The 16752-nt window shown below is 37.2% G+C and overlaps 1 protein-coding gene across 2 annotated transcripts in view; it reads left to right on the forward strand.

The window, feature by feature from the left end:
• Window positions 1-15628, forward strand: part of SLC5A3 (solute carrier family 5 member 3) — a 33246-nt gene extending 17618 nt beyond the window's left edge. For both annotated transcript variants that reach the window (XM_072806847.1, XM_072806848.1), the window contains exon 2: window positions 4014-15628. In XM_072806847.1, coding sequence (XP_072662948.1) covers window positions 4352-6508 — 2157 coding nt within the window. In that variant the 5' untranslated portion in view covers window positions 4014-4351 and the 3' untranslated portion in view covers window positions 6509-15628. The remainder of the gene's footprint in view (window positions 1-4013) is intronic.
• Window positions 15629-16752: the final 1124 nt, after the last annotated feature.

Here is a 16752-nt window from a genome sequence, read left to right on the forward strand (position 1 = left end):
GTAGGTTACTAGCTGGTACAGTGAACATTTTTCATTGGATCAGAATATAAGCAAGACCTTGGAAGCCTACTATTGATAGTGCTGGGCTGGCCTGTTCAGATTGTCCTTTGAGTGTGTGGTTTTAAAAGTGACTCCAAGCTAAAAAGGTTGTTGTTGGGCCACTTTTGTATTGCTGTTTTCTGTCCTTTGTCAGTCCCCTTGCCTCATTGAAGTTGTTATGACTTGGGGCCCTGCTGGCTTTAGGAATTGTTTCTCTTGTTCCCTGGTGGGTTTTTATTGGTGACTCCCTTTCTAGAGTGACTCTATGTCCTTGAGTTTACAGATTGTCCCAGAGTAATTTCCTAGTTTGGAAGATAAATTATATGCTCATCCTAGATAATAGAAAAGAGATGTTGGATTTGGTTACTATAACTAATTATATTTTGATTTTAATACCTAAACGGGCATTCATAGGTAATATAATTTGGTGTTACCTATTTTCCTCTTTCTAGTTCAAACACAGCAAATACTTAGGTATACTTCTCTATTTGGATTACTTCTTCAGTTGTCATTTAATTCATTCTGGTACATGAGACAGTACCAAAATTTTATTCTAATTTTGTGCAAAACTGTCAACAAAACACTTTCTGAAAAGGAAGCCTGCCCTCTCTTGGGGTTGGGGGAGCTTCTGCTCTGTTTCACAGTAAATGCCTTTGTTTTGCAATTTGGAAAAATTTATTATACTGCCCATCACCACTAGGGGACCACTTTATACATTCCACAAAAAATACTCTTATTATAGAAATATTTGTTTTCTTAAAAAAATATACTACCAAGAAACCAACCCATATATTTATCATTCCTGTACCTGTTTTACTTGTCTCACATTTCTCACTTACAGGATTTTATCTGACCTGTGTAACAGCTTATCCTAGTAATACAGAAACATAAATTAAGAAGTTTCATTTTAGCTGATGAAAAAATTTTTTCAGGTATATTTGTTCTGAAATAAAGACATTCTGGTTAGTGTTCATTGTATTTTTGTAGAAATATTTACTTCTTTAAAGGAAAGAAAAAATGTGCAGAACTTATATTGTGTATTTTATTTGGAACCATTTTTAAGGAATGCATAATTTATCTAAAGGCTGTGACAATCTCTGTTCATGGCTAGAATGTGAAATTTAGCTGCGTTGTATTATAGTATTTTATATCTTTCTATAAACTAAATTGACCTATTTTTGGTTTTGTTTTTCCTTTTCCAGTCTTTACCAGGTGCTGGTCTCTGGATGGTTTTTGTTTAAATTGGAAAAATCTTAAACCTGCCCACAAATTGGTATGGTATCCAGTGAGATGGGGACTGTTGGCAGTGGCTTCTGAATGGTCTGAGGAAGCACAGGCAGACAGAATGGAGAAAGTCAGCCTTGAGCTAGTGTTTGGCCACTCCCTGCTACCTCTCCTGTGGGCATGTCTTTTCTCTGTAGCTGACCTGCTGTTCTAGAGAAGTTAGGGTTTAGACCAGTCTGAAGGTTCATTCATCAGGAAACAAAATATGGCTCAGAGATCTGGCTTGTATAGATCCAATTTGACAAGAAGAACAATGTTACTGATACTAGCAATGCTTGCTAGTGATTTAAGAAGGTGCTTGTTTTCTTTTTGAGCACTTGGTTCTCTGAACAAAGAAGCTGCTGGTAGGGGCTGTTGCTGCACAGATTCCTCGTCCTTCTCCCCCCCTCCCAACAAAAGCACCGAGTGTTTTGTTGGTCTCTTCTTGGGAGAAACATATTTTTGGTTAGCAGCTGCCATAAAGAAGAGTAACACCTGAAAGGGCTGTCTTGCCCGGTGAATTAGGCTTTTCTGTGGAAGTTGAAACAAGTGGCTTGGATGATGAATGGCAGGGAGAGAGCTACTTCAATGGCTGGATTTCATAACTGCCAACAGCTATTTTCTTTTTAATTAAGGACTTGCCCCCTTATACTGAAACATTAAAGATACCTTTTAGGTAATTGATGTATATTAGTTATCTGATTATATTTTATTAAAAATTTAGGGGATCCTTCTAGATAATGTCCAAGTGTTTCTTTAGAAAGTTTTAGGGGTGGGGATAGTGGTCACAGAAATATGACCAGCTTTGAAGATTTGGCAAGTAGGAAGTGATACAAATCCCAACTGTTCGTATATTTTATACTTTTGTGTGGGAGTTTTATTCATGTCACTCATTATAGACTCTTAGGAGGAAAGATAGTAATCAGTTTTCTTAGTATAATTATTATAGTGCAGTATGCTTTAAAAAAAAAAGGCATAAAGATGGGTTTAAGACATTTCTATCTAGGCAGCATTATGAGTTAGACCTAATAACCTAATTCAATAGAACGTTTATCTTTAGCCATTGTTTCCAGATCCTTTCCTGGCCAGTGAGAGGTGTATTTTTAAGTTTCTAATACAGGGCACTTGGGTGGCTCAGTGGTTGAATGTCTGCCTTTGGCTCAGGTCGTGATCCCAGGGTTCTGGGATTGAGTCCTGCATTGGGTTCCCTGTGAAGAGCCTGCCTCTAACTTGGCCTGTATTTCTGACACTCTCTCTGTGTTTCTCATGAATAAATAAAAATTTTTTAAAAAAGTTTTTAATACTGTGGTCTATTTTGAACAGTTTTGGAAAGCGGTGCCTTTAGTATCATTTATAGGACTTAAGTTTGGTACTGATTTTTAAAGGAAAATGCAGAGATTCATCAAAAAGTTATCTACTTTGTCAAATGTAGAAAAAAATTCACTTTGAGGTTGCTTTATCACAAAAGGACTCACATTAGAAGTTGATGTGTGGAAGGCATTAGGATGAATAACAAATGTTCTTCATTTTGATCTCAACTATAATTATAATTAACTTTGTAGAGTTAGAATTTGTCTGTTTTTTCAGGAGAAAACCCATCTGATCCATAAATTTGATTTTAGGTGGATTTAAATGTCTGTTTTGCAGAGTGATTTTTTTTTCCTTAATCCAGGACTGAAAAATATGTGATTGACTTAATTGAAGAGAACTTATTATCTAATGGTTGATAAATGTTTGTTTCATGAAGTTTGGAAGATATTTTTCGGTCTTTGAGAAATTCTTTTCTCCTCCTCCCTATTCTTGCTTTCTATACCCTTCAACAAGAAAGCAGTATTAAAAGGGAAAAATATTCAACAAAATCAAACCTTGTGCCCGTGTGCCTTTATTCGCTCAGAGATTCTCTTGGAATTATTGCCGGATGAAAGGAATGGAAAGAAATTTTTGAACATTTTTCAAAAATCTTGTGATGTCTTCTAGCTAGGAGAAACAATAAAATTTTAGGGTTTTATAAGTTGTGTGTTCCTAGTTTTGTGTGTGTGTGTGTGTGTGTGTGTGTGTGGAATGTTTTGTTTTCCTTTAGGGCAGGAGTCCTCTCACAATTTCTACACTACTGGGTGATAACTACCACATACACATTTGTAGTAGGAATTTAGGAGAATTTTATAATAATTTTGCATAGAGTAAGTAATACTTGATTTTGTGTTTGGGTGTAGATGGTAACATTTTCAGTCTGCCTGCCTGTTCCATCCAGGACCCTAACTGGCTATAAAGTTCATTATTCAGGATTCATAGCATTTGAAGATTCATTGTGGTGTCCTTATAAAAAATTAGTGTCCCTTCCACCTCTTCCCTTAAGGTGCTTTAGGATCTTGGTGTCTGTTCCAATCTGAGACGACAACAGTAAGATGAAAAAAGGGCAACGTCATGGTAGGCAGCTCTTAGTTGCTAGAGAAGTTAGGTCACTTAGTTATGAGATCAATGAATTTTTGTTCTTAGTTCAAAATGATAAATATTCTCATGACTTTACATATCAGATGTGCTAGTATAGATTGCTCTTTCCTGTGGAACTGAAGTATATTTTAAAAGTTTTTTTTTTTTCTTTTTATAAAGAATGTCTTATTGCGCCGTTTTGCTAGACTGAAAGTTTCCTCATCACTTGGTGAGACCCTCCTCTAATTCAATCTTTGTCTTTTGTCTTTGCTGCCTTGCAGGGTTGGTACAGTAGGCTTCACTAACTTAGCTGCAACTCAGAATTTCTCCTCCAGCACCTGAGTAAATGCTGATGGTCTTGTGGAGAGTGGATTAAGAGTACGAGCTAAGTTCTCAATCCCAATTAAGAAGCGGAGGAAAATTTAAACTGTCTCCTTCAAAGTTTATCACAACCACCACCATCAAGACAGCAAACCAAAGGACAAAGACTTTGACCTGCTGTGTTGCTCTGTGTAGTCCAGTTCACGTATGGTTTACAGACTTGGCTGGGGTTACTAATGAGTAAATAAAAAGTCGGACACTTCTGTCATTGGACACTTTTATTCACAAAGTTACCAAAATGAGGGCTGTACTGGAGACAGCAGACATTGCCATAGTGGCCCTGTATTTTATCCTGGTCATGTGCATTGGTTTTTTTGCCATGTGGAAATCTAATAGAAGCACCGTGAGTGGATACTTCCTGGCGGGGCGCTCTATGACCTGGGTAGCAATTGGTGCCTCTCTGTTTGTGAGCAATATTGGGAGTGAGCACTTCATTGGGCTGGCAGGATCTGGAGCTGCAAGTGGATTTGCAGTGGGCGCATGGGAATTCAATGCCTTACTGCTTTTGCAACTTCTGGGATGGGTTTTCATCCCGATTTACATCCGGTCAGGGGTATACACCATGCCTGAATACTTGTCCAAGCGATTTGGTGGCCATAGGATTCAGGTCTATTTTGCAGCCTTGTCTCTGATTCTCTATATCTTCACCAAGCTCTCAGTGGATCTGTATTCGGGTGCCCTCTTTATCCAGGAGTCTTTGGGTTGGAACCTCTATGTGTCTGTCATCCTGCTCATTGGCATGACTGCTTTGCTGACTGTCACCGGAGGCCTTGTTGCAGTGATCTACACAGACACTCTACAGGCTCTGCTTATGATCGTTGGGGCACTCACACTTATGATAATTAGCATGATGGAGATTGGCGGGTTTGAGGAAGTTAAGAGAAGGTACATGTTGGCCTCACCCAATGTTACTTCCATCTTGTTGACATACAACCTTTCCAACACAAATTCTTGTAATGTCCACCCTAAGAAAGATGCACTGAAAATGTTGCGGAATCCAACAGATGAAGATGTTCCTTGGCCTGGATTTGTTCTTGGGCAGACCCCAGCTTCAGTATGGTACTGGTGTGCTGACCAAGTCATCGTGCAGAGAGTCTTAGCAGCTAAAAACATTGCTCATGCCAAAGGCTCTACTCTTATGGCTGGCTTCTTGAAGCTGCTGCCAATGTTTATCATAGTTGTCCCAGGAATGATTTCCAGAATACTGTTTGCTGATGATATAGCTTGCATCAACCCAGAGCACTGCATGCAAGTATGTGGAAGCAGAGCTGGGTGCTCTAATATTGCTTACCCACGCCTGGTGATGAAGCTGGTTCCTGTGGGCCTCCGTGGCTTAATGATGGCGGTGATGATTGCAGCTCTGATGAGCGACTTGGACTCTATCTTTAACAGTGCCAGTACCATATTTACCCTTGACGTGTACAAACTCATCCGCCGGAGCGCGAGCTCCCGGGAACTAATGATTGTGGGGAGGATATTTGTGGCTTTTATGGTGGTGATCAGCATTGCATGGGTGCCAATCATCGTGGAGATGCAAGGAGGCCAGATGTACCTTTACATTCAGGAGGTAGCTGATTACCTGACACCCCCAGTTGCGGCCCTTTTCCTTCTGGCAATTTTCTGGAAGCGCTGTAATGAGCAAGGGGCTTTCTATGGTGGAATGGCTGGCTTTGTTCTTGGAGCAGTCCGTTTGACACTGGCCTTTGCATACCGTGCCCCAGAATGTGACCAACCTGATAACAGGCCAGGCTTCATCAAAGACATCCATTACATGTATGTGGCCACAGCATTGTTTTGGGTCACAGGACTCATTACAGTAATTGTTAGCCTTCTGACACCACCTCCCACAAAGGAACAGATTCGTACCACCACCTTTTGGTCTAAGAAGAGCCTGGTGGTGAAGGAAAGCTGCTCCCCGAAAGATGAACCCTACAAAATGCAAGAGAAGAGCATTCTGAGGTGCAGTGAGAACAGTGAGGCCACCAACCACATCATTCCCAATGGGAAGTCGGAAGATAGCATCAAGGGCCTTCAGCCAGAAGATGTTAATCTGTTGGTGACCTGCAGAGAAGAGGGCAATCCAGTGGCTTCGTTAGGGCATTCAGAGGCAGAAACACCAGTAGATGCTTATTCCAATGGGCAAGCAGCTCTTATGGGTGAGAAAGAGAGAAAGAAGGAAACAGAGGATGGAGGCCGGTACTGGAAGTTCATAGATTGGTTCTGTGGCTTTAAAAGTAAGAGCCTCAGCAAGAGGAGTCTCAGAGACCTGATGGAGGAGGAGGCTGTTTGTTTACAAATGTTGGAAGAGCCTCCACAAGTTAAACTAATACTAAATATCGGACTTTTTGCTGTGTGTTCACTTGGAATTTTCATGTTTGTTTATTTCTCCTTATGAACTTTTTAAGGATATGATGAGACACTAACTTAAGAAAATACTGGTCTTTGGAAAACAAAACAAAACTTATGTAACTGTTGCATCTCTCAGGCATTGTTTACGCTATAGGTTTTAGCCAAATTTTACTTAGCAGAAAAATCATCTATTTGCAAGACTTTATTTTCCCAGAGATGGACGAAAGTAAATTTTCAACCTAAATGAAGTAAAACTTGTTTAACAGACTGAATTGTGCAAATGTGGTTTAAAATTTTCCATACCAAAGTAAGGAGAGACCAATTATTCTCATAGAACATGTAGAGCAGAATATATGCTAAGATATTATGAATAAGGTATACTGTCTGCACTGCCAAATCTTGGTAGGCCTTCTTATCCTGAAGTAGAAGACTTGCTCATTTCAAAGTTTTTTCTCTGTCTCTGTAATCCCTCCTACCATTTAAAACTGAATTTGTAGACATTGTGTAATCAGTTGTGTAATGAAAATCTAATGTGCTTACGGGGTACTTGTGTCAGGACAAGTTAGTTCGTTTGCCAGGTTCATTTTGCTAGCATGAGCCTATGGATTCTGATTGCCAAAAGAAAGGAAGAAGAATGTTTTTTTTTCTGTAGCTATTCTTGTACCACCAATATATGGACTGTTGGTAAAAAGTTTGTTCTAGTTACTTTTTTTTCTTTTTTTTTTTTCTAATTTTGACCGGAGTTTAAGTGAACGATACTCAAATGACCACCAAGTCTGTCTTGATAAAGTTATGTCATGATTGTATTGTCAGATGGTTAGGGGAGAAAATGAAGTAAACATTGCTGATGATCCCCAGATTAATTGACCAAGTTAAGGTTATTTATATAGTTTGGGAATTAGCAGTCCTCAAGCAGTGTTTGATGAGCTTATGCTAAACAGGTGACTACTCATACTCCACTAATTGTCTAGCTTTGTTCTTTGTTTTTGTCATTTGGTAGCATTTTTTATTAGCCACATGCTTTTCCAAGTGGATTCAGTTGGAAGATATGTCTAGAAATTTGAAGAAAATTGTCACTGCCTTTTGTGCTGGGTTGCCCTGCTTGATTAGATCATGCAATGTTGAAGTTAAGCTTTTGGAGGGAAAATTTAATTCTGAGATCATATCGTATCCTTGATGGTTTTTTTTTTTCCTGATTTACTTTTTTCTTTTTTTTGAAAGACTTGCCATCTGTACACAGCCTCTACATTCTTAAAAAGTTACATTGACTTAGAGCATGAGGAGGTTCCAGTGCAAACTGGACATTAGTAACAGAAAACTCAGAGTGCATGCCTTGCCATTGGTAGATTGTCAGTATAGTCTTTCTGTAGAATGGATAGCATGTTAAAGAGGTGTCTGTCATGAATAAGAACTTCTGGGTTTAGTAGTATGTCTTGTGGAGGATATCGTAGGACTTGTGTACTTAGAGGATTCTGTCTTCACATGGCATGGCACTGTGTTGTAACCTTCACGGATGGGAATCTTTTTCACAGGCTGATTCCCCTTCTTGAGGACAGGATGCAAAAGATATTAGAGAAAAGCTCTACAGATTACAAATTTCTGTGTCTGTGTGCTCAACATGGTCCTTTTTCCTCCATAACATATGAAGGAAACTTAATTGTGTATCTACTTTCTTTGACTTTCCTGTAATCTCTGATACTTTTTAAATTGCATGAATTTATTAAGCTTGTATTCTTTAGGGAAAAGTATTACTTTTTTAGATACTTTTGTAGATTTTGAATCAAAACTCAGTCCTAATGACTTCACAAATTTTTTGTATTCTATAAATGAGTTTCATTATGATGGGCTTGATTAGTCCAAAGTTGATTTTAGAAATAATCAGGTACCATAATGTCTTCCCATCTCCAGGAGGCTTTCTGATAGACTGAGTCTGTAGATGAAAAAATAATTCATGTATGAATAGCATGATTTCTGAGAGCTTAGAGTGCCTTGTAGAATTTATTTCTCAGTTTCATTCTTAAGGTTTATAAGCTGGGGGCCAAATAAATAGGGACCATCCTTTTCTTGTATGGAGGAGGCTGTGGTTGTGACATGTCCCAAGGTTATAAAAAGTCTATTGGGAAGAACAGAAAACCGTGTATCCAAAGCTGGACTCATGGTTTGTCCTCTTCTCAAAGGAACTATTTTTCCTTTGAGACAACCTTTCGGTATTTGGGAAAATAATAGGACCTTAGATTTTTCAAATTGGCATTAAGTTGTAAGAATTAAAATTTTCTTTGACTTTGAACACATTGCTGTATAACTGAGCAAAGAAAATTGACACATTGGCTGGGCAGCCTTCTTAATCCCTTCTTTTTTACAGCATAAATTAATAGGTGGTGTTTATGTGGATTTTTCTCCCTTTTATTTAATGTTGAGTCCTAATAGTTTGGAGTATTAGGATCCCTCACCTCCACCCCCCCCTTTGCTGCTGTCTCAGTACGATACATGAAATACATCATCTTGTGTCTGTTTGTGTGTATATAGCAGTAGGTCAAGTTTAGAGTACTCATGTCTGTAAATAAGGAATGACTATTAGCATATCCATTAGGATGTTTATTCTTGCCAGTATAAACATCAGTCTGTTGAGACTCAAGTCCCTGAAGCTTACCCTTCTTATTGCTTTCCAGTAATAGATAATGTGCTTGAATAAGTATGTGAATTGCTGATTGCAACTTCATTCAGGGGACCACTGTTCAGTATGTTTCGTTAGAATGATTGTTCATGGAGTGATACATGGTCTGTATTAAGCTAGCAAAATGTTCATACTTTACACTAACTAAATGAGTCCTAAGTGATGACATTTTGTCTGTAGACATTAATATGTATATATTTTTGTATTGGCTCAAGCTAAGGTTCAGAATTGAATAAGAGTGGTATTGACTAAAATAGTTACCTAAGAGTCAAAATGAAGTGAAGACACTAGTCTTCAAAGGTAGGGAAAAAGTATTGTCTGATCTGCTGTTAATGGTATCCCCAGTTCTTAGATTTTTGTCCTTTTAAGCAGTCTCAGTCTTAAGATCTGATGAGCAGAGCTTATTAATAACTCTGGCATGTAGAAGAACTATTGGCTCCAAAAATATTATGTCCTTTTGCCCCAAGATAGTAAGTGGCTTTTGAAATAGCTGAGCCAGTCTTCTTCCATAGCCATTCTTTTCCTGGTTGAGGTTATTACTCTTATCTTTAGATTAGGGAAACATCAAGCAATAGTGGTGGTACTGTGTCCTTTGGCCTAAATTGAGCAGATCTCCTCTCCCAAGGCTTCCTTTTCACTTGGCTCAAAGGATCCATTGTGTTTTTGTACAAAGAGGCTGGCCAGGGTCATAGTCTTAGCACATCAAGTAATTAGCAGAGACCTATCACATGTGAAATTTCACATTTTAAGAATTGATTAGGAGGTTGTCACTCAGTCTTTAACCCGAGGCTGATTGTGAGTGGGGGGACTGAAAGGTCTTGTCTAGGGCACTGAGAATCTCTCAGTGTCTCCATTTCTCAGTCCATTGCTTGCTTTCTTCTGGTACTGAAAGGGTGCATGGATCTTCCCCTCTCCAAATATCATTTAGTGCAACCTATGGGTTATTCTTATTCTTCACCATCCTACAGACTGGCTATATCAGTAGCTTTTAAAAGTTTAGACTGGTCAGTTATTCCCAGTTGGCAGTATTTGGCCAGTTACTTTCCATATATTTTTTACTCTGCTGTGTCATTTTCATCTGAGGTATGATGGCTGGAAAGGACCATGTGGATATGGAATAGTGACACCTCACCACCATTCCCCAGGTTTAGATGAGCAATGTATGTAGACCATTCCTGTTACGTCATGTGACCAAAGAGACTTGCCAGGACAAAATTTTTCCAAGAAGTCAGAAAAACTATTAAATGAGATGCTGAGAAATACCTGGGTGATACAAACTTAACAAGTTAGGCAAAGGACAAACATTAGCTTAAAATGTGCAGATGTAGAATTCTGTTCAGAGAATTCTAGAACTTGAAGCATTTTGGCTACAAGCTAGTTTAAACTTTTCCCCATATAGATTAGGACACTAGTAAATAAGATCTAGCCTGTTAAACCCTAGTTTGACATTACATATTGTGAAGTATGAGTTTTTAAACATTTTTGAGGTTAAAGTGACTGATATTTGATAGCAATACTTTAGTAGAAAAATCTGCTTTTAAGCCTGTATTCATACAGTATCTCATTAACAAAGTGTTAAGTTGCATTAAGTCATTTTGATGTTGACATTAGCTTGAGCAGACTTTACAAATAGGGTATATTCCTATATGTGTGTATACTCACCTACCATTCAGAGAGACTGGTCTTTCCCTCTATTTGTCTTCCCTTACATTGCTTTAATTCTTTATCTGTTCTTTTAACACTTCTCAAATTCCTCTTTTGATATTTTATCAGCTTAACTCACTTTCAGGCTTATTGCTATGATGTGCAAAAGTGTTGCTTTGCCCCAGTTTTGAAAACTTGGATCCAAATAATGATTCATTAACTATGGTTGTGTTTAAATATACTAAATTTCTATTAGCTTAAACTGTTAATTCTCAAGAATGATTTTCTCAGACTAATGTTCACTAATAATAAAAGCCCTAATAATACATCATTATTGTATTCTAAAAACCCCTTTCTTCAAAAATTAGTGAGGCAGTGATAGTTAAAATTCACACCAGTCCCTTTGAAATGGTGGTGTCATAATGCAGAGAGGAATGGAGTTGGTTTTAATGCCAAAAAGCCTGTTCGTGCAGTAGTTAAGGGTAAAAAGTTGGAATTAGTTGGCATATAGAGAAACCCTTTTGTACTAGTTAGGTATGAAACTGGATCATATAAGAAGTTTTGATTACTTATACTTGGTTAGACTTGGTTGGCTTACCTCAGGGCTGCAAATCCCTTTTCCTCCACTAAAGTCACTTCTCTTAATTTGGTATGCTTTTTATCAGACTCTCCCCCCTCTGTTAGAAGACTAGGTATGCAACTTCTTTCACTCCTAGAATTGAACTTAGCTAAGGTTCAAACTACTTAATAGGCTTTGCCAGCACTGAGTCCCACACCATTAGTCACAGTCCTATAAATATTTTTATTTAAGCTTCTTTCCAATGCTGGGAAATAAGGCTTTTAACTACTGATTCACCTTTAAAGAAATGTTGTGAAAATTGATATAATTTATGTTTCTGTTTTCCATCTCAAATCCTGTATAAAAGATAGGATTTAGTTTTTTGTTTTGGGTTAAGCACCCTGTTTATCTTGGTAACTTAACAGCCTTAGCCATGGATATGTTTGTCTTTTACTCAGAAATAAAGCTTTGATGTATCTGTACCGTTACTTAATTTCAGGTACTTTACCTTTTAGGGGAGGACCATAATCTGAAGCTGTTGATTTAAACCAATAATTTTATGTAACAACTTTCCAGTGTGGTTTGGTTACCTGGATTCATACTATGTTTGAAGAGAGGGATGCTAGAACAAATAAGCAAATGAAGAGCGAGTCAGGACAAAAGCACAGTGGTCTTAGATTTTTCGTAGTGTAGGAACAGTAGCTTTGCTCTCAGAAAAGCACTAGATCTTAATTGTTGCCCATGATAACGAAGCCACTCCATCCTCTCCTACCCCTATCCCAAGTTTAAGATAGTTTACAATCAGTGAACTCTGTCAATAAGGGAAATACATATTTCAGTCATTTCTTCAACAGCACAAGTTGACGGTAGATAACCACAACCTTATTGGAGACTTATATTTATCTTGGTAAATTCACCTTGTACCCCAGTGCTGCTGGAGGAAGGAGTGTTTACTTTTTTTATTGCCTTTGGACAAACTAGTCTGGATAATTTTTCAATATATCATTGTAGCCTAGACTTCTATAAGTGGAATGAATGTTCCTTAATAACTCACTCTTGGTTATAATAGTTGGAAACTGAAATTAAGCTCATTGCTGTTATTGAAATCCCAAATTGGCAAAGGCCAGTATATAGGGTATTTCATAATATAATCAGCTTCTGAAATTTACGTGTTTTGATTAGTGCCTTCTGTTTGCCAATATTGACTCTGCTAGTTTACACATTTCCCTTTCTTGATAGAATATACTTATTTGTTACAGTTCCTCTTTTTAAATTTTGTTATAACTAGTCAAGGAAATACAAAAAAATACATTTATATTTACGTACTTTATATACGCAGCCTTTATTTAGGTTCAAGGAAACCAGGTAGCTCTAATTCCTGTTGCAGTTTAAATGTTATTTATTCATCTATATTTGTTTTATATCCTTAATTAAAACTATAAGGTTACTTATTAATTCTGTGTGTATATTTTAACTATTGTTTTTTTGATGTAGGTTTGATAGGCATATTTGAGAACATACATGTGACAAGAGCTTCACATTCCATGATAGGTAAAAAGCTTAAAGTAAAAGTCCATAGAAAGCACAAATCATGTTCAAACATGCAGGTGTGTATCTCCACATGTAGAAAGCACAAGACTAACAGTATTTCTCAGTATCCCACAAGTGCCAGTCGTACAGCCCTCGGGAGTTGTGGAGGACTATAGTACGGAAAGCCCTAGACAGTGAGGTATCTTGAGTTGTGGTCCTAAATGATAAGTGGTTCAAACGTAATAATCTGAGTAAGTTTGTACTACTTTGGTTGAGGGAGAGAAGAACAAGAACAAGAACATTGCAATTATATTTGGGGCTTATTAGTGAAAATGGGGGTCTATGGGTTCTTTCCTACAATCTGGAACTAAAGCAGAGACAGACTTTTAGGCTTTTGGTGGGTGGAACAGTTTGACAAACTTTTGCTTTAAGCTGTAGAGCCATTGATGTTGTTATTATTACTATTTTTTATTTTAAATCTTTAGTAGGAAATTTTACCGGCTGTCAGTAGTACCCTGAAAACATGAAGAAATTTTACATTTTTAACAGGGCAAATACTACTTGTCTTTAATCTTTGCGTAGGTTTGTAAGAGGTGAACATATCTTACTAACTTTTTCATGTGCTTTACTGCACTTCATTTTAATAGAGCAGAATTTGATCCAAGTGTTCTGAGCATCAAACTAAATCTGAGGCAGATCTGCCAAATGAGCTACTTTGCTTTTCACAGTGGTTCTAAGAGTCTAAAGGATTCTTTTACCTGTCCCATTCCCTGCTTCATGACTAGATTAGATGAAATCTGAATGTGTTTTCTTGCACTCAGTATTGTCTTTGTCTTATCCCTTGCTTTCTTTACCTGAATAGTCCCAGTTTATCAAGAATGAATAAATAGTCTTTGTCTTGGATTTTGCCCATAGGTCAAAAGCTGTAACTCTCAGAATGGGAGAGAAGTGACTACTTAGGTTCCCACTCTCCTCTATTTTGTGTATTTATCTTCTTAAGGAAAGACTTGGTCAGCTCTGATAATATATGGAATGAAGATTAAAGCTGGTGTAGACCAATGTCACATGTTTTAGAAGGGTTAAGCGGAATGCCTTGAGGGAAAGATTGCCCCTCCAGCAAAAAACAGGTGTTTTCCCTCGGTATTTTAGAATGTGAAACCTCAGGCTTCAGGGGGATGAGGGCAGAGGAGTGCCAGAAATGCAGGAAAAAACAAAACAAAACTGAGGAACGTCTTTGGCTTAGCAATGTGTGATAAGGCAAAGCAGTTATAACTTGTTAGTCCTATATAGTATGTGTCTGTACTTTTAAATGTTGCTTTTAAATTTAAAATCGTTTGCAAAAACTTAATGCTTTTGAAGATTCCTTTGGCAGAATTTCTTTCATTTATAATTCCATGGAAAATTGCTTTAATTAGTCTAGGTGAAAGTAGTCCTAGCAGTGTAAATATGTATAATTAGAATTTTCTAATTTCACTTTGAGATCTCTAACTTTTGAGTGGCAAAAACAGATCAACGAGTCTTTTGCTCATGGACTTTTCTGTGGCGTTGTTGAAATGCAAAAGCTTTATTTTTGTTAATAATGGCATATTACATTAGTGTCAGATGATGATATGGAATCTGTTCCCTGCTTTCCCCCACCAATATTGCTTTGGTTTATAGATTGCCAGCAGAGTTCAGAAATACAGCAGGGATCTACCCATTCTTTGCTTGGACATCCCATTTTCTGTTGCCCAGACCTATGTTGGCAATCACATATGAACTATGTTATGCTTCTCAGTGCTTTTTTTTTTTTTTTTTTGATAAGGTGGATATCAAAAATAGTTGCTGTGCAAAAGTTAGTAGTCTTCTTCAAGAAGAAAACCAATTCCTTTTCTAATACCTGTGAAATTGCTTCATTCATTTCTTTATTTTTAAGCCAAATGTCAGCAGAATACTGCTGCTTTTATCTAGTACTTTTGATATGTAAGTATTGCATTTTAAGGAGATGTCGTCTACGTTGAAAATCGTTTTTTTCCAGTGTCCTCCCTATTATGCTTTGTTCTTATTTTCTTTAAGAGACCAGTCTGTGCACTGGGGGTGTGTATTGTGTACATGTTATCATTTTGTCAGTTATGCATTGTAGACCAAATGTGATTATAAATGAAGCTGTTGAGTTATTGGTGAGTTTTTGGAAGTGTAAACTGATTTTCGGTGTACCCTTTATTGTCCACAGGTTTTTTTTTTTTTTTTTTTTTAAAGATTTGATGGATGGGGTCCATCTTCACATTGTACAATATTTTAGTTGCAAGCAGAAAGTAGAATTTGGTATAAACCAGGTTATTTCTGTATTGAAAGGAATACAATTGAAATTGTAGATTTAGGATTGTTAACCATACATGACAATTCTAACTTGACTATTATTCTAACTTACTGTATACAATCTGATTTTTAAAATTGTAGACATGTATGATCTTGGTTTAATGTGTTTTTTAAAAGTGTTATTGTTGAAAAAATGGAAAAACAATGAAGCAAATCTGCTAAAGAGCTGTCAGTTTTCATTACTGACTCTGTAAAATACACTGTTCTTTGTGTACTGTGTGTTATTTTGCCAGCTGCTGCATTAGCCTTCAAAAAGTATTTGGAAACTTCAGATGAACCTACATTTCTTGCAAAGTATATTCCTTTCTGTGGTATCTTGTCCTGTAACTGAAGTATAGTAATTATTTTATGGAAATGTTATTAGCACTTCTGTACCAACTTTGAATAAAATGAAAAATTTACATTTCTGTGACTGAGTATTTTCAGTTTTGAATATGTCTGCTCTAAAAAGTTTATAAGGTTTTGTGCTAGAGGTGAAGGGGCTGTCCTTCACTGACTTTTCTCTTTTCTCTGATCACTTCTATTTTGAAATAATTTCAAACACACAAGAAAGTTGTGAGAATAGTATGAAGAATTCCAGAAACATTTTCATCCAGATTCACCAGTAGTTCACATTTTGCCACATTTGCTTTGTCATTCTCTCTCATCATACACACTTTTCTGAACCATTTGAGTGTTAAGTTGCAGACCTCATTCCCCTCTGTGCCTTAAGTCCTTGAAGTCTATTAGACAAGCACAGTCACTCATGCAATCATAATATAATTATCAAAATCTGGGAAGTAACAATGATACAGTATTTTAATCTGAAGCCTTGCTTCAAATGTTGCTGTTCCCGTAATACCTTTTTATAGGAATTCTTTTTTAAGTTCAGAAGCTTTTTGGTCTCCCCCCTTTAATTAGCAGCAGTGCTTTCCTCAGTTTTTCTTTGTCTTTCATTGAATTGACATTATTGAAGGTTAGAGGCCATTTTCTGAATGCCCGTACTCAAATCTGGGTTTCTTTCCTTGTGATTGGATTCACACTATGCGTTTTTGGTGGGAATACAGCATAAGCAGTAATATGTCCTCAGAGATTCACATTGGGAGGTGTGTGATGTTGTGTTTGTGTTGTCCCATTATTGTTGACACTAACTTTGATACTTGGTTAAGATCATGTCAGCCAGGTTTCTCCACTGTCAAGGGGTACTGGTTTTCCTTTCACTAATAAGTAATTTGTGGGGAGATAATTGGAGATTATGTAAATAACTTATTCTTCATCAAGCTTGAACCCCTGATTTCAGCATCCATAGGTATTTCTTGCCTGAGCAGTTATTACTATGATTATGCAAAACTGTTTTGTTTTTGTTTTGCTATACTGAAATAAAGAGTTGTCCCTCTTTCCCCATTTATCAGTATGAACTCATTTAGTGGATTATAATCCATTACTATCATTAATTTGCTCAAATGTTTCCAGATTTAGCCAGTGACATTCTGCAGGCCAGTTTGTGTCCTTCATGACACATTTCCATCATGCACACTTTCTTATT

This window comes from Canis lupus, chromosome 30, assembly GCF_048164855.1.
Source record: "Canis lupus baileyi chromosome 30, mCanLup2.hap1, whole genome shotgun sequence".
Lineage (NCBI taxonomy): Eukaryota > Metazoa > Chordata > Mammalia > Carnivora > Canidae > Canis > Canis lupus.